General features: G+C 36.8%; 1 protein-coding gene across 5 annotated transcripts in view; it reads left to right on the top strand.

Moving 5' to 3' along the window:
- POU2F1 (POU class 2 homeobox 1) overlaps positions 1–16,709 on the top strand; it is a 179,688-nt gene that overhangs the window by 154,150 nt on the left and 8,829 nt on the right. For all 5 annotated transcript variants that reach the window (XM_060296871.1, XM_030875579.2, XM_060296882.1 and 2 more), the window contains 2 exons: positions 583–762; positions 2,171–2,276. In XM_060296871.1, coding sequence (XP_060152854.1) covers positions 583–762; positions 2,171–2,276 — 286 coding nt within the window. The remainder of the gene's footprint in view (positions 1–582; positions 763–2,170; positions 2,277–16,709) is intronic.

Genomic DNA, 16,709 nt, shown 5'->3' with positions numbered 1-16,709 from the left:
TTGTTTGTTTTTCTGGTACCAGAGAATATCACAATCAAAGCTTCCAACAAAATTTTGACTTCTCTAATTCAGAAAAGCCTTGAGCACCATGGAAGGAGCGTTGAAACAGGAGTCTTTATCTGCTCTGCCACTTCTGAACTGTGTGATTGGTCAAGTTACGTGGTTTCCTAAGCTGAAGTCCCTTTATCTGTAAAATAACTGCCTTTCATGCCCCGCAGGCTTATGGCCTGCCTCACATTGTCCAAGTGAGGTTATGTGCATGAAGCACTGGGGAAGTTCCTAAATTCCCACTAATAAATAAGGTATTGGTTTCATTCACGATTAATTGCCCTTAAAATAAAAAATATATAAATATTCAATAATAACTTATTCTAAGTTAATATGACTGCATTTAATGAATACATGTTCATTAGAATGTGTCTATAGAAGTTCTTTGTTGAAAGTGGAATAATATGGCCTTGTATATCCCAATTTCATTCTCTTATTGTTCCTCCTCCCCATTTGTTTATTCATTTAATGACATGGTTATGTCAGTAGTTCAAAAAGTTTTTCCAAAAGGTGATTTATTTTTTCCCTCTTCAGAATCAAAAGCCTACCTCGGAAGAGATCACCATGATTGCTGATCAACTTAATATGGAAAAGGAGGTGATACGTGTTTGGTTTTGTAACCGCCGCCAGAAAGAAAAAAGAATCAACCCACCGAGCAGTGGTGGGACCAGCAGCTCACCTATCAAAGCAATTTTCCCCAGCCCGACCTCACTGGTAAGGATGAAAAATAGGGAGGCATGCTCAAGGGTTAATTTTTACAATTTTACAAATACCCTATCAAATGAATTTATTTCATTATAGGAATTTATTGTGTATATTCATGTTGAATAAAGATATATAAATTTATATTTTAAATGTTACAAAAGTAATTAAATGTCATTATTAACCCAAGAACTTACTGATCTTTCTTTTTTAAAGGAAACAGTTTTAATCCTTTCCTGTTTCTCTGCAGTTCTATTATTCTCTTCTCTGATGTAGTTTATTAGGTTACTCTGTAACTGGGAGTAAATTTGTGGCAAATTCCAGTTATCTAAAAAAATCTTTAGTTGCACTTTATTCATGTTGGGTTCTAAAGCCCAATTTATTAAACTTACACATACATGATTAAGTGACAGTAAATTCCCAGATAACCTTTAGCTCTGAACTTGTATTAAAACAATTGTCTCAGATTTTCACAAACATGTGGGCCTTTTATTTATAACCTCACTGAGTAAAGTATTGCTAGACTGAAGGAACATATAGTGGTCATGTGACTCCCTTGATCTTTAGGACAACTGTAAATATGATGCCACATTTCCAACCAGGATTCCAAAGATGGGAATATTGTTGAGTTTGTTAATTGATTTTTAATTTATTTGAATATTATTCTATACTGGCAGGCTTTTCAAACTAAGGTCATCATTAATAGCAGTTACTAGTTTATCAAGTGAAGCCTATGGTTGTTAAATGGTGAGGCTTTAATCATAAAGTTCATGAGATAGTAGTTATGAAAAAGATAGTCATTAGGTACAGTTTTGTTTTATGGAGGTGACTATTTTGTGTTTGGGATTTATTCTAGAAGGAGGGAAGGATAGAAGGAAGGCAGTGTTTCTTACAAAAATGTAGAAATATTTATCTTATTTCAAAAACAAACTGTCAGTTTTTAAAAATTTGTTTTACATTCTTTCCTTAATATCATTTCATTAAAAACAAAACCAAGACAGTCTTGTCCCCACATAGTTGAAAACAGAAGCAATACAAGAACCCCAGATCCCATGATCTCCTTGAATAGTTTTCTTGTTTAGATTAAGTTTATAACTGGTGTAATATTTCTGTCTTGCTAAACACTATTGAAATATGGAAATTTGTTTTTATTAATTTCTTTTTAAAACTTGGGCAAAGCCATTAGTAACATCAGTGAAAAACCATCTATTCAAAAGGAACCTTTCAACATAAGCCAGTTTTCTCAATTCCAAGATCAAAGAGTAATTAATAAAATCACTTCTTTTTAGGCCCTTTTATTTTATTCTATTGTATCTGGAATTTTAAAAATTTTATAGGAAAAATAAATCTACAATATGGACTTAAATTTTTTAATTTTGATTTTTAAATGCTTCTGCATATTTTCACTTCTGACCTCTAGGTGGCAACCACGCCAAGCCTTGTGACAAGCAGCGCAGCAACTACCCTCACAGTCAATCCAGTCCTTCCTTTAACCAGTGCTGCGGTAACTAATCTCTCTGTTACAGGTAAGCAGCAGCCAGGCGGTGCAGCTGTTAGGCAAATGATAGGCCCATGCTAAGTTTCTATGAGAATCTGCCATTAAGTTGTAAATTAAGGTTTTAACTAAAAATATGTATTGCTTTTTTTAAGAAAGTTATATATGAAAACCTGAACTCTAAAAAGAAATCAGGCATAATACATTTTTCCAGAAAGAATACTTTCACGTAAAGATTTTATCTTTTTTCTTTCCCGCATTAGTCTGTCTTCTACGTTGCTTCCTGAGTTACTTTTTTTTTTTTTTTTTTGGCCGCACTGCATGGCATGCAGGATCTTAGTTCCCCATCCAGGGATCGAACTCACACCCCCTGCAGTAGAAGCATGGAGTCTTAACCACTGGATCACCAGGGAAGTCCCAGAGTTACTTTTTTTCAATTAACTCCTCCTCTCCTTAAAAACATTTAATAGCTGCAGGTTTTTGCAATCAGGAAAACGTCCAAATGTATCATGAATTCATAGACTGTATCCAGCCTGGACCTTATCTTTCACTAGTCTTTTCTCCATCCCATCCTCAACACAAAAGAGGATTCCTACTACCTTTGTAAACATGCCCATAGCGTAAAATGTTGTCCATCCCAGCCTCCACTTCTTTCTGTTAGTGATGAAACTACTCCAGCTTAGATATCAATTCTTCTTGGATATACTCTTCAGCTTCTTCAGGAAACTATTTGTTTCTACCTGCCTATATTATAAACAATTATATTTTATACTTCTCTCTTTTCCAGTAGACCTTGTACTTCTCAAAAGATCTGAATATTCCTTTTGAAATATCAGTGCTTGGCACATTCACAATAAAATGAATAAATAAATGTTTTCCCTTTACGTGGCACATTTTCCAGATACATCTAAAATAAATTAGTGTTGTCATCAGAAGTTATCTAGTGATACATAAAGCAGAAGACATTCTGTAATTATTCACCAGGTTGATATATGCTAGTAAATCATTGGACAGATTTTTGATCTTTCATATTCAAGCTTAAATTTAACCTAGAGTTGGGGAATTTGGTTTTTTTCACTCATATTTTAAGTGACCTAACCATGATATAAAAATTGAATAAATGGCTTTATGTAGTTACTAAATTTCTAAGTCATTAGAAATTTTCATAATATTGTTTGTTTATTCAGAACAGTACTTTTGACCTCTTTTGGGTCTTTGACCTCTTTGAAACTTTGGTGACAGCTATAAACTTTTCCCCTCACAAAGTAGACATACCCACAATTTTTAGTAAGATTACAAGGAGGTTTATAAATCACAAACCTCATCAGTCCCCACCTTACCAAGGCTTGCCATTTCTGGATGCCTTAGAGGCAAATTAAAAACCTCTGTTCAAGAGTGTATAGTATTCAGCACCTCAGCTTAAAAAGCAAACTGTTGGTGATTGGTTGCCGCTGTGTTGGGCACCAGGAACATGAAATTCCTATCTTTGAGGAACTTACTGTCTACCCTGACTGCCACTGGCTGGTAAATTGTGTACTTTACCTTCCAAACAAATCATAAGTCATATTACATTAGGTTTAAAGATACCCATCTTTTGCCAAAAAATTCCTAATGGTTCAGGCATTAAGAGCAATAGCTTTGCAGATTTCTTAAAAAATGGCACAAATCTGAGGCAGAAGGTAATTTTAAGAAGATATACATGCTCAAAACTAGCTAAAATTTTTTTTATTTTTTGGTGATCTTAACTGCCTAGTCAGATTTTCTTAAACTCAATTACTTGGCCCATTTATTTAGATTTAATTATGACAGTTTTCTGAAATGTTAGTAACTTTTGGAATGAAATTTTTCTTTAATCATTAAAATATTTAACATAGGAAATTCAAATAGGAAAGACACAATCACCGTGAGTACTATTTTTATTTTGTCTTTATATCTGTTTTTATATGTACATAGATGTACAATTCTAATAGTATTTATACTGTATCCTTTATTTTTAGCTTAACATCTAATAATAAGTATCTTCCTCTGTTATTATAGTTTTTACTTTTCTACTCTTGCCCTTATATCAAATGGTTGTACTGTAATTTCATAACCATTTCCATATGTTACCATCATGGTTAAGTTCAACCGAGGGTGACCAACTCTTCCAGTTTGAGCCCTGCAAATATTACATCCCAGGAAACCTCTCAATCTCTAAGCCACGTAACTGGTCTTGCTTGTTCGCTATTGTATTCCTTGTGTCCAGCACACTACGTAGAGTGTAAGATACCCAGTAATTATTAAATGAATGAAGTTTTCACTGTTATAAATAATGCTATAATGAACACCTTCGTACATAGAGCTTTTTCTTAAATTTTTTATTTTAACATAATTTCAGACTTACAGAAAAGTTATAAGAATAGTTCAGAGAAATCCTAAATCTCTTCCTCACATTCTCCAAATATTAAAATCTTACTATGTTTGCTTTCTCCTTTTTCTCTTTGTGTTTCTGTATGTGATTTTTTTTCTGAACTGTTGTAAGAGCAAGTTACAGATAAGCCCTTTTCCCCTGAATACTTTACTGTCTATTTTTTAATAAACAAGAAATATAGGGGAAAAGGAAAAGTTCATCCTTACAGTTGAAAGCCAACTAATAAATGTAGAAGAAATGATGGAATTATATGAGTAATAACAGTTCCAGGCTATCTGTATCAATATGGACTCAGAAATCATTCTGTATTCAGTAGGTTAGAATCCTACTATCACTTTTTATTGTAGTATTCAGATTGTCCCAGATTTAGCCAATGGGAACTACTTCAAGGTGGCTCCTGTGCCCTTTTGACATGTCCCTAGCATTCTTTGAGTGCTTCCTTATTTTTTAGCACACAAGATGTTCAGCTTCATCTTAAAGTTTCTCTGCCTCTGGCCTAGAATCAGTCTCCTTCAAATCCATGAGCTCATACTGATATCTCCAATTCCAATCCAATATCCTGTAGTTCGTTCTTTTCTATCCTAACCTCTTTCCATATTTTAACTCCCTTCTCAGTGACAATGTGTAACCTGGCTCCCATTATCAACAATAACAAGTTACTTAACTGTTCAATCCTATAGTGAAAAGAAAGTGGTTTCAAAATTGCTAACCCATGCCTCTGAAAAGAAAAGACCTACTAATTCAGTTCAATTTAGAGTTCTCGTCTTAAGCCTAAAGGCATAAAGCCCAAAAACTGTGTTCAAAAGTTATTTTGGTTAGTTCTTTTTATATCCTCTTCAGCGTAGTAACATTATTCATTTGAAATTCAGGTCAGTTTATTTGTTTTGTTTGTATTCAGTGTTAGTGTTTCTCCTCCTATCCTTGTGATTTTTTTAAGAATATGAGATATTAACATGGTTTTAAAAGGTAAGACTATACAAAAAGTTCTCCTCAGAAAAATGTCGTTCCCTTCTATCATAATTCTCTGTATCCTTTCCATCCCATTCCTATCTATGCCCTTCCTGTGTTTCTTTTGAACTATTGAGGGGAGATTTTTTTCTTTTTTAATTTACCCTTGTTTGTTACTTTAAAGGTATCATATTTAGGTGATCATCTGCACTTCAGTTTTTTCACTTAACAAAGTATCCTGACAATCACTCCACATTAGTTCATAGAAATCTTAATTATTCTGTTTCATTGTTGTAGACTATTATGTGGATGTACTACAGTTTATTTAATCCCATTCCTGTTGTATGGACATTGAGTTTGTTTCTAGTATTCTGTAATTATAGACTATGCTTTCGGAATAACCTTGTGGATATGTATTTTTGTACTGTTGGAAATGTGTCTTGAGGGTAAATTTCGAGAAGTAGAATTGCTGGGTCAAAAGGTACACACCTATGTGTTGTTGGATACTGTTGTTTTGTTGGATACTATCGAATTGCCTTCCAAAAAGATAGTACTTATTTTCATTCCCACTAACAATACATGAGAGGGCCAGTTTCCCCATAGCCTCCACAACAGAATGTTACACTTTTTAATTTTTACCAACCTGGTATGTTAGAAATTGTATCTCAATGTACTTTAAATTTCAATTTTCTAATCGTGTGAAGTTGAACATCACTTCATATACTTCAGGGCTATTTTTCATCGCTTATAACAGTGAAATAGGTTTTGTTTCACCTTGATTGATAAATATTGCATAGACTAGAAATTCCAGCTGAGGGAAGTGGTAAGAGCAGACACTGTTGTCTTCTTTCCAAGCATATTAGTTTTCTGTTGGTGTGTAACAAATTACCACAAACTTAGTGGCCTAAACCAATATTCATTTACTATCCCACAGTTCTGTAGGCTGGAAGTTTAGGCATGGGTTAGAGCTGGGTCCTCTACTCAGGGACTTACCAGGCTGAAATCAAGATGTTGGCTGGGGCTGTGACCTCATATGACACCCAAGATCTTCCAAGTTCATTAATTGGCAGAATTCTGTTCCTTGTGGTTATAGGACTGAAGTCCCCATTTTTTTCTGCTGGCTGTCAGCTAGATCACTCTCAGCTCCTACAGGCTAACCCCAAGTCCTAGCGTCATGACCTTCTCACGACATGGCAGCTTCTTCAAAGGCAACATGAGACTCTCTCTCCAGTCGGCTGCTATGGAGGGTCTTATGCAATATAAGGTAGTCAGTCCTCTCGCCTTTGTCATATGATAGAACCCAATTAAAGGAGTGGCTACCACATCTCCCGTCGTATTCACAGATCTGCCTATACTCAAGAGAAGGGGATTACACATCTGGATTTTGATGTCTTCCTTTAAAGAGTTTTTGAGTTTGCTTTGGCAGACAGATAGGTTACTACAGATCAGCTTGATCCTTTCAAGGCTTATTTTTTAAGCTTTATTAGATTGGCCCTAGAGTAGCCTTCACTAGTTTAAGGTGTGACTCTTCTGGGGTCTCTAATAAATGCCCAGATATTCAATAGTCTCTACTGTCTGTGTAGCTGGAACTGGACTATCTCCCTGTCCTGCATGAATTCCAAGGATCATTCAGTTTACAGCCTCCCTGCCTGGACTCATGGGGTTTCCCTGTGCGTGTGCAATTTAGTATTCAACCAAAGATTCTAGGAAACCCCTATGCACATTTCTAGAGTTCTTTCTCTATTAGTTTCTTCCTTTCCAGTACTCTCTCCTGCAAATTCCAGCCATTTCAGCATCCAGCAGCGGTCTTTGTCTCCTCAAATGATTGAAATTGCTGCGTTCTACTTAGTTTCCTCTTCTGGTGCAGCAGTTTAGAAAGTGCTTCCAAGTAAAGTCCAGGTGATTATAGGGCTCACATCATTTGTTTCCTTTTCTTCAGGGATCACAGCCCTGTGCTGCCTATTTTCTCATATCTAAAACATTTTCTCATATATTTCTCTATTCTTATTATAGTGTAAGGGTAAGTTTGCTATCATTTACTCTTATGGTCAAAGGCAGAAGTCTCTAAAAATGTTAAATTAATGATCAGCACTTATAGGTATAGATGATCTTGTTTGCAAAGCAGAAGTAGAGACACAGACGTAGAGAACAAATGTATGGATACCAAGGGGGAAGGAAGGGGGCAATATGAATTGGGAGAGTGGGATTGACATATATACACTACTGATACTATGTATAAAATAGGTAACTACGAGAACCTATGTGTGTATAGCACAGAGAACTCTCCTCCATGCTCTATGGTGACCTAAATGAGAAGGAAATCCGAAAAGGATGGGATATGTGTATACATATAGCTGATTCACTTTGTTGTACAGTGGAAACTAACACAACATTGTAAAGCAACTATACTCCAATAAAATTTTTTAAAATAAATTTAAAAAAATAAAATAATTTATGTACACACAAAAAGTAAGTTGCAAAATGAAAAATGTTTAGATCAGAAGCAAATAAGTTTCAACACTTGAAAAATCTAAATTAAGAGAAAAAAATAATCAGCCTTTATAATTGTAATAGACAAAGTCTAAGGTGGCCCTCCCCCACCATGGTGTCTACCTCCTAGTGTTCAAGCCTTTGTGTAATCCTTTCCCCTTGAGTGTGGGCTGAGCCTTTAGTTTGCTTCTCATCAATAAAATGTGGCAAAGGTGATAGGATGTCACTCCATGATTATATTACATTTTGTAAGACTCCGTCTTGTTCCCAGACTTACTCTAGAGACCCTCCTCACCAGTTTGATGAAGTAAGAAATAAACAACCATGTTAGGAAGCTCACAAATCAGGGTACTGAGGATGACCTCTAGGCGCTGAGGGTGGCCTTCAGCCAACAGCCAAAAAGAAGCTGGGCACTTAGTCTAGAGCAGCAAGCAGATTCTGCCGAATGATTTCTGCCAGCAACCCAAGTGAGCCTGGCAACATATTCTTCCCCAATCATGCTTCCAGACTGGAACTGTCTGGCTGACCCCTTGATTGTGGCCTTGCAGAGCACCAGCTAGGCTGTGCCTGCACACCTGACCCACAGAAACTGTGAGATAGTAAATGTGTGGGGTTTTTTTTTTCTTTTTATTTATTTTTAAAATAGATCTTTATTGGAGTGTAATTGCTTCACAATACTGTGTTAGTTTCTGTTGTACAACAAAGTTGAATCAATTGTTTTACACTGCTAAATTTGTAGTACTTTGTTAAATAGCGATAGAAAATGAGTACAATAATATTACATTTGTATAAATATCGTTCAGGGACAGCTCATATGATTAGGGTGAAAAATGTAATCTTATGACACTTAAACCTTGCTCCTTGAAAGAGAAGGTTAAAGAGTCAGTGTGAAATGGATTTTCTTTTCTTCCTCTTGTCAGCAGTTGCTGAAAATCATGCCTCATTTTAATTTTTTTCCTATTTGGACCATAAGTTTCTTATTATAGCCTTTTTTCCTCTGACATTTCTATGTTGCTTTTTTTTTTTTCAGTTGACAGAAGTAGCATATTCTTTCACTCATATTATTTATGAAAGACATCCAGTATCTTGATCATACAGCTTATCTAATGCAATCTACTTTCTTCCTGAAGACTTTCTCCTTGGAATCCCTATAATTGCTTATTTTAACTTCTTTTCACTGTGTTCCTGAGTTAGATCCAATATTTCTGAGAGCCCATGTCTCCCTCTACCTTTTTCTTTTTTTTTTTTCCCCTCTACCTTTGATTCCTTTTTGTTTTGCCTGGTGCACACTCTCAAGTAATTTTTTTCTTTATTTGGAAAGATTATGTGGGAGGGAAAATTTCCAAGTACATGCATATCTGAAAAGTATTTTGCCCTCACAGTATTTGTAGTTTGTACAGTAATAGAATTTTAGGTACAAAATTACTTTTCCTTTGAACTTAGAAGGTATTGCTCTGTTGTATTTTAGCATCCAGTGTTGCCAATGAAAAGTCTGATTTCAGTCTAACTCCGATTTGTTGATCATTTGTTTTTCCCTCTGTGAACTTTAAGGATCTTGTTATCCTTTGAGTTCTGAAATTTCACTAGAAGGTATCAAGGCATGGGCCTTTTAAATTTCTCCTCCTTGGCCTTCAGTGGGCGTTTTCAATTTGAATTAATGTCTTTCTTTAACTCTGGTAATTTGTCTTTCTTCCTTATTTCTGGAACATATTTTAAACAGACTTTAAACTCTCTAAATTGGCCCTATATATCTCTAACTTTTCTCTTGTGTTTTTCATTTTTTAACTTTTTATACTTCATTCTTGGAAATATATCCTGAATTTTATCTAACTGTTCCTGTGTTCTCATTTTTTATTGTTGTCATTTGTATGTTTTTCCAAAATCATATTTTTAATTTCTAAGAATGTTTCTTTGTTCTGATTCCACCTTTTTATAGCGATCTATTTTTAATTTGTAGATACAGTACAAATTAGAATATTATTTAAGTTGCTTCTTCTGGCCTCAATTCTGCTTATTTATTTTGTTCCATTTCTTTTGTGCTGTGGATTTTTTCATTGTCTGTTAATTTTTGATTATTTAGTCATACCGATGAATGCAAGGCCTTAGTACTTAATATCAGTAGCTTGTAAGATTTTTTCTGCCCTTGTGTAGCTTCTGTTACTCAGCATCCTTTCCCCTGATTGGAAGGGAGCTATGAGCTGTGAATGTGGGGAGAGAACTGCCAGACTTTGCTCAGGGCCTGTGGGTGGAAAGCAGACAGGCAGACCAGGCTCTACCCTACACCTTCCTCAAATGAGAGGGATGCCAGCACTTACACTAAAGTTCGTAACCTTCCATACTCAGATTTTTATTTTCTTTGAAGAGTAGTAGGTGACATTAGTTAATGCTTAGGTGATAAGTCTGGTGGGGGGAGGAAAAGTCCCACTGACAGAGCTGGTGTGTGAAGTCTGGTCACCCTGTTCTCTGCCCTTGTTTCCTACTCCTGCCTCAGTACTGACAACGCGGAGCTTGAAATCCCCTCAGGGCTCCACTGGGGTAAATAATTCCCACCTCTATCGTAGTCTTCTACTGTGCCCTTCTGGACTATGGTTGGTTTCTCTACCACCCAATTTTAACCTCTTTCTCATTTCTGCAAATATATCAAATTTTCAAGTTCTCTGAAATCTCACTCCCAGAGCTGTCACTCCCTTTTTTATTACTTTACCATCTTTTGGGATAGCATTTTAGAAATGAAGGAATAAACATACACTTAGTCTGCCCTCTTCTAAGAGAAATGTTGTGTGATGGCCATGGTCATTTTTATTTTCCCAGTATCTATCATAGTGCTTGGTACATAATAGGTCCTTGGTAAAACTTTTCCCTTTTTTAATTTTTTTAAATCTTTTTTTATTATAGTATAGTTGATTTACAACGTTGTGCCAATCTGCTGTACAGCAAAGTGACTCAGTTATACACATAGAGACATGCTTTTTTTTTTTTTTTTTTTTTTTTTTGGCGGTACGCGGGCCTCTCACTGTTGTGGCCTCTCCCGTTGCGGAGTACAGGCTCCAGATGCGCAGGCTCAGCGGCCATGGCTCACGGGCCCAGCCGCTCCGCGGCATGTGGGAATCTTCCTGGACCGGGGCACGAACCCGTGTCCCCTGCATCGGCAGGTGGACTCTCAACCACTGCGCCACCAGGGAAGCCCGAGACATGCTTTTTTTATATTCTTTTTCATTATGGTTTATCACAGAATATTCAGTATAGTTCCCTGTGCTCTACATTAGGACCTTGTTGTTTATCCATCCTAAATGTAATAGTTTGCATCTACCAACCCCAAACTCCCAGTCTATTCCTCTCCCTCCCCCCTCCCCCTCAGCAACCACAAGTCTGTTCTCTGTGTCTATGAGTCAGTTTCTGTTCTGTAGATAGGTTCATTTGTGCCAAATTTTAGATTCCACATGTAAGTGATATCATATGGTATTTGTCTTTCTCTTTCTGACTTACTTCACTTAGTATGGTAATTTCTGGTTACATCTATGTTGCTGCACATGGCGTTATTTCATTCTTTTTTATGGCTGAGTAGTATTCTATTGTGTATATGTACCACATCTTCTTTATCCAGTAATCTGTCAATGGACATTTAGGTTGTTTCCATGTTTTAGCTATTGTGAACAGTGCTGCTATCTATGAACACAGGGGTGCATGTATCTTTTTTTTTTTTTTTTGGGCTGCATTGGATCCTTGTTGCTGCACGCGGGCTCTCTAGTTGCAGTGAGCAGGGGCCACTCCTCATTGCGGTGCGCAGGCTTCTCATTGCGGTGGCCTCTCTTGTTGTGGATCATGGGCTCTAGGTGTGCGGGCCTCAAGTTGTGGAACGCGGGCTCAGTAGTTGTGGCTCATGGACTCTAGAGCGCAGGCTCAGCAGCCATGGTGCACAGGCTTAGTTGCTTCGCGGCATGCAGGATCCTCCCCGACCTGGGCTCGAACCCATGTCCCCGCATTGGCAGGCAGACTCCCAACCACTGTGCCACCAGGGAAGCCTATGTATCTTTTTGAATTATAGTTTTCTCTAGGTATATTCCCAGGAGTGGATTGCTGGATCATATGGTATTTTAGTTTTCTGAGGAACCTCCATACTGTTTTCCATAGTGGCTGTACCTGGTAAACTTTTCTACGATAGAAAATGAATGATCAAGACTGTACTGCTCCAGAAAGATATGTATTCTTCTGTGTCTTAAGAACTTGCAAAAATTCCACAGCCTTTAATAATCTCAACTAGGGCTTCCCTGGTGACGCAGTGGTTGAGAGTCCGCCTGCCAGTGCAGGGGACGCGGGTTCGTGCCCTGGTCCGAGAGGATCCCACATGCCGTGGAGCGGCTGGGCCCATGAGCCATGGCCACTGAGCCTGCGCGTCCGGAGCCTGTGCTCCGCAACGGGAGAGGCCACGACAGTGAGATGCCCGCGTACCGCAAAAAAAAAAAAAAAAAAAAAAACCTCAACTAAACAAGCTCTGCCTCCAGTTCTTTTTCCAAAGTAGTGTTTCACAGTGAACTGTATGCAATCCCATAACCATTATCAGTCTCTCCCCATTCACTTCTCCCCTTACTTACTCTGTCTGTATGAATCTACCTGTCTCAGACATTTCATATAAATGGAATCATGTAATATATGACCCTCTGTGTCTGGCTTCTTACATTTAGCATATTTCCAAGGTTTATCCATGTTGCAGAGTATATTGGAACTTCATTCCTTTTAATAGTTGAGTGATATTTCATTCCATGGATATACCATACTTTGTTTATTATTCCGGAGTTGATGGACATTTGAGTTGCTTCCAGTTTGGAGCCATTTTGAATACTGTTGCTATGAGTATGCATGTATCAATACAAGTTTGTTTTTTTGTATCTTTATTGGAGTATAATTGCTTTACAGTGTTGTGTTAGTTTCTGCTGTACAACAAAGTGAATCAGCTATACATATACATATATCCCCATATCCCCTCCCTCTGGAGCCTCCCTCCCACCCTCCCTATCCCACCCTCTAGGTCATCACAAAGCTCAATACAAGTTTTTATGTGGTTATTTGTTTTCAGTTCTCTTGGGTATATATTTAAGAATGGAATTGCTACCTCATGCAGCATTCTGGAATATTATGAACAAGTTTTTGCCCCCCAAAATTAGGCAACTTAGGTGAAATGGACAAATTCTGAGACTCAAATTACCAAAACTGACTCAGAAAGAAATAGAAAACCTTTAAAAGACCTAAAACAAGTAAAGTAAGTGAATCAAAAAGAAATGCCTGGACTCAGAGGGCTTTAGCAGTGAACTCTTATCAGATATTTCACAAAGAAATAAGAATTAACCTTAGCAGTCTCTTCCAGAAGATAGAGGAGGAGGAACAACTCATTGTATGAAGTCAATATTACCTTGATTCTAAAGCCAGACAAAGTTATCACAAGAAAAAGATTATGAACCCATATCCCTCATGAAAATGTACACAAAAATCCTCAACAAAATCTTAGCAAATCAAATCCAGCAACATATAAAAAAGATTATACATTATGACCAAGGGATTATCCCAGGAATGTAAAGTTGATTTAATAACTGAACATAAATTAATGTAGTACACCAGAGTAATAGAAGAAAGGACCAAAACCTCATGATCATCTCACTAGATATAGAAAAAGCATTTGACAAAATCCAACACCCATTCATGATAAAAACCTGGAATAGAAGGGGACTTCCTAACCTGATAAAGAGCATCTACTAAAAAGCCTCCAGGTAACAGCATACTAAATGGAGAAAGACTGAATGCTTTCCCCCCACTAAGATTGGGAATAAAGCAAGAATGTTTGCTCTAGCAAACTTCTAATTAGCATTGTAGTAGAGGTTATAGTCAACTTAATAATGGAAAAAAATTTTAAACATCCAGTTTGGAAGGGGAGAAGTTAAAACTGTCTTTGTTTTCATTATCCTATATGTATAAAATTCTCAAGGAATTCACACACCCAAAAGCCTACTAGAACTAGTATTCAGTGTTGAATTCAGTGTTGTTGCAAGATACAAAATAAATATACTCTCTCAAACTCTCTAGAAAAATGAATGGAGAGATATTCCATTTGTAAATCATATATCTGATAAAGGAATTATATCTAGAACATATAAAGAATTCTTAAAATTCAATAGTAAGAATACAGGCAACTTAGTATTGTAAAGGGGCAAAAGATTTTAATATACATTATACCAAAGAAGATATAGGAATGACTAATAAGCACATGAAAAGATGTTCAACATTATTGCTCAGCAGAGTGCTGTCACTGTATAGCTACAGAGATGACTACTGCAGAATCTTGTTTTAATCATAAAGAAAAATCATTACATTGTTCAAACAGACAGAAGCTTATACTATAAAATGTTGTACATTCATAGTAATTTTAAATTACCTTTATGTTCTAAGAAGCTGTCCTACATAGGAGCTTTGTAGGTTTTTCATGTGTAACATATTATAAATTTATCTTTTGAATATAATAAATGTTTTCATATAAAAAAATAAAATAAAATCATAATGAGATACTACTTCATACTCAATAGAATGGCTATAATCAAGAAGACCAAAAATAATAAGTCTTGGCAAGGATGTGGAGAAACTGAAACCTTCATGCTTCGCTGGTGGGAATGTAAAATGATACAGCCGCTTTGGAAGACACTTCGGCATTGTCTTTAAACTTTACACATAAAATTACCATCCCACCCGACATTTCCCCCAAGAGAAATGAAAACATTTCCACAAAAACTTTTACACAAATTATCATAACAGCATTATTCATAATAATCAAAAACTGGAGAGACTTCCCTGGTGGTGCAGTGGTTAAGAATCCACCTGGCAATGCAGGGGACACCGGTTCGAGCCCTGGTCCAGGAAGATCCCACATGCCGTGGAGCAACTAAGCCCGTGCGCCACAACTACTGAGCCTGTGCTCTAGAGCCCATGAGCCACAGCTACTGAGCCCGTGCACCGCAACGGTACCGCAACGGTACCACATGTACTGAGCTACCGCAACTACTGAAGCCCACGCACCTAGAGCCTGTGCTCCACAATAAGAGAAGCCACTGCAATGAGAAACCCGTGCACCGCAACGAAGAGTAGCCCCCGCTCGCCGCAACTAGAGAAAGCCTGAACAATGAAGACCCAATACAGGCAAAAATTAATTATTTAATTAACTAATTAAAAAAAAAAACCACAAAACTGGAAACAAGCCATTGCCCATCAATTGATGAATGAATTAAACACCATGTGGTCTATCCATGTAGTGTAACACTTTTCAGCTGGAAGGAAGTATTGGTTCATGCTACAACATGGATAAACCTTGAAAGCAGTATGCTAACTGAAGAAAGCTAGATGCAAAAGACTGCAAATTGTATGATTCCATTTATGTGACATGTCTGGGAAAGGTAAATCTACAGATACAAAAAGCAGGTGACTGGAGGCTGTAGGTGGGAACAGGTGTGACTGCAAATAGGCACAAGGGATCTTTTTTAGTCATACACTAGATTGGGGTGGTGGGTGTACCACTCTGTCAATATATTAAAAATCATTGAATTTTACACTTAAATTGGGTGAATTTTATGGCATACAGATTGTTCCTCACTAAATCTATTTTTTAAAAAGGATGAGGTGGGTGCTCACTTTGGCAGCACATATACTAAAATTGGAACGATACAGAGAAAAGGGTTGGCAGATACAAGCCAATGTAGGATAGATAAACAACAACAATTTACTGTCTAGCCCAGGGAACTATGTTCAATATCTTGTAATAAACTGTAATGGAAAAGAATCTGGAAAAGAATATATATATATACACACACACATACAACTAAGTCACTTTGCTGTACACCTGAAACTAACACAGTACTGTAAATCAACTATACTTCAATAATTACAAAAAAATTTTTTTCAATTAAAAAGGATGAGGTGGGAAACAGGAGGTTGTGCCACACACTATATTCTTGCACGTAACTTCCTACTAACCTTGTGAGGTGGTGATGGCGTCTAATTCTGTTGTTGAGGACGCGAAAGCTCAGCAGGCATCACTTCCCTGATCAAAGTTGCCCAAGTAATTAAGTTGCCAAGAATATAGATAAAAGATATATATTGATTAAGAGGTGATTCACTGGGAGAATTCATTTGAAAATCCCATTATTATACTCTAGTGCTCATATGACATTCACATTGAAGACACCTAGAATGTGGTTGGAGGATAACAACCAGAAAGAGCTACTTTGAATGGTTTCTGGATTCATCATCTCTTAGCCCAGGTTAAATTCACTGATGAAATTAATGGGATTTTCTTTGTATATATGCGGGATTTTAAGAAAATGATACCAAATGGTCTGAAAATGGCAGTGGAGAGTGAAGAAAAGGCTACTTTAAGCCTTTGACCTCAAGTTCATTTCAGAAGTTTGAAAAGAAAGTAGTGCCCGTAAGTGAAATCAGGTTAGATAAGCTGAAAAATTGGTCAAGAAAAGATTGAAATTATATTGAAATTTACTAGCGGTAGAAGAGAAATGAGAGAAGATATATACCTTTCTATAGAACAGGGGGCAGGTCTGAGGAAAAGAGTGTCAAAGTGAAAAA

The sequence above is a fragment of the Globicephala melas genome, chromosome 1 (assembly GCF_963455315.2).
Source record: "Globicephala melas chromosome 1, mGloMel1.2, whole genome shotgun sequence".
Taxonomy (NCBI): domain Eukaryota; kingdom Metazoa; phylum Chordata; class Mammalia; order Artiodactyla; family Delphinidae; genus Globicephala; species Globicephala melas.
Note: the sequence above shows the minus strand (reverse complement) of the source record. Positions and strands in the feature narration are given on the sequence as shown.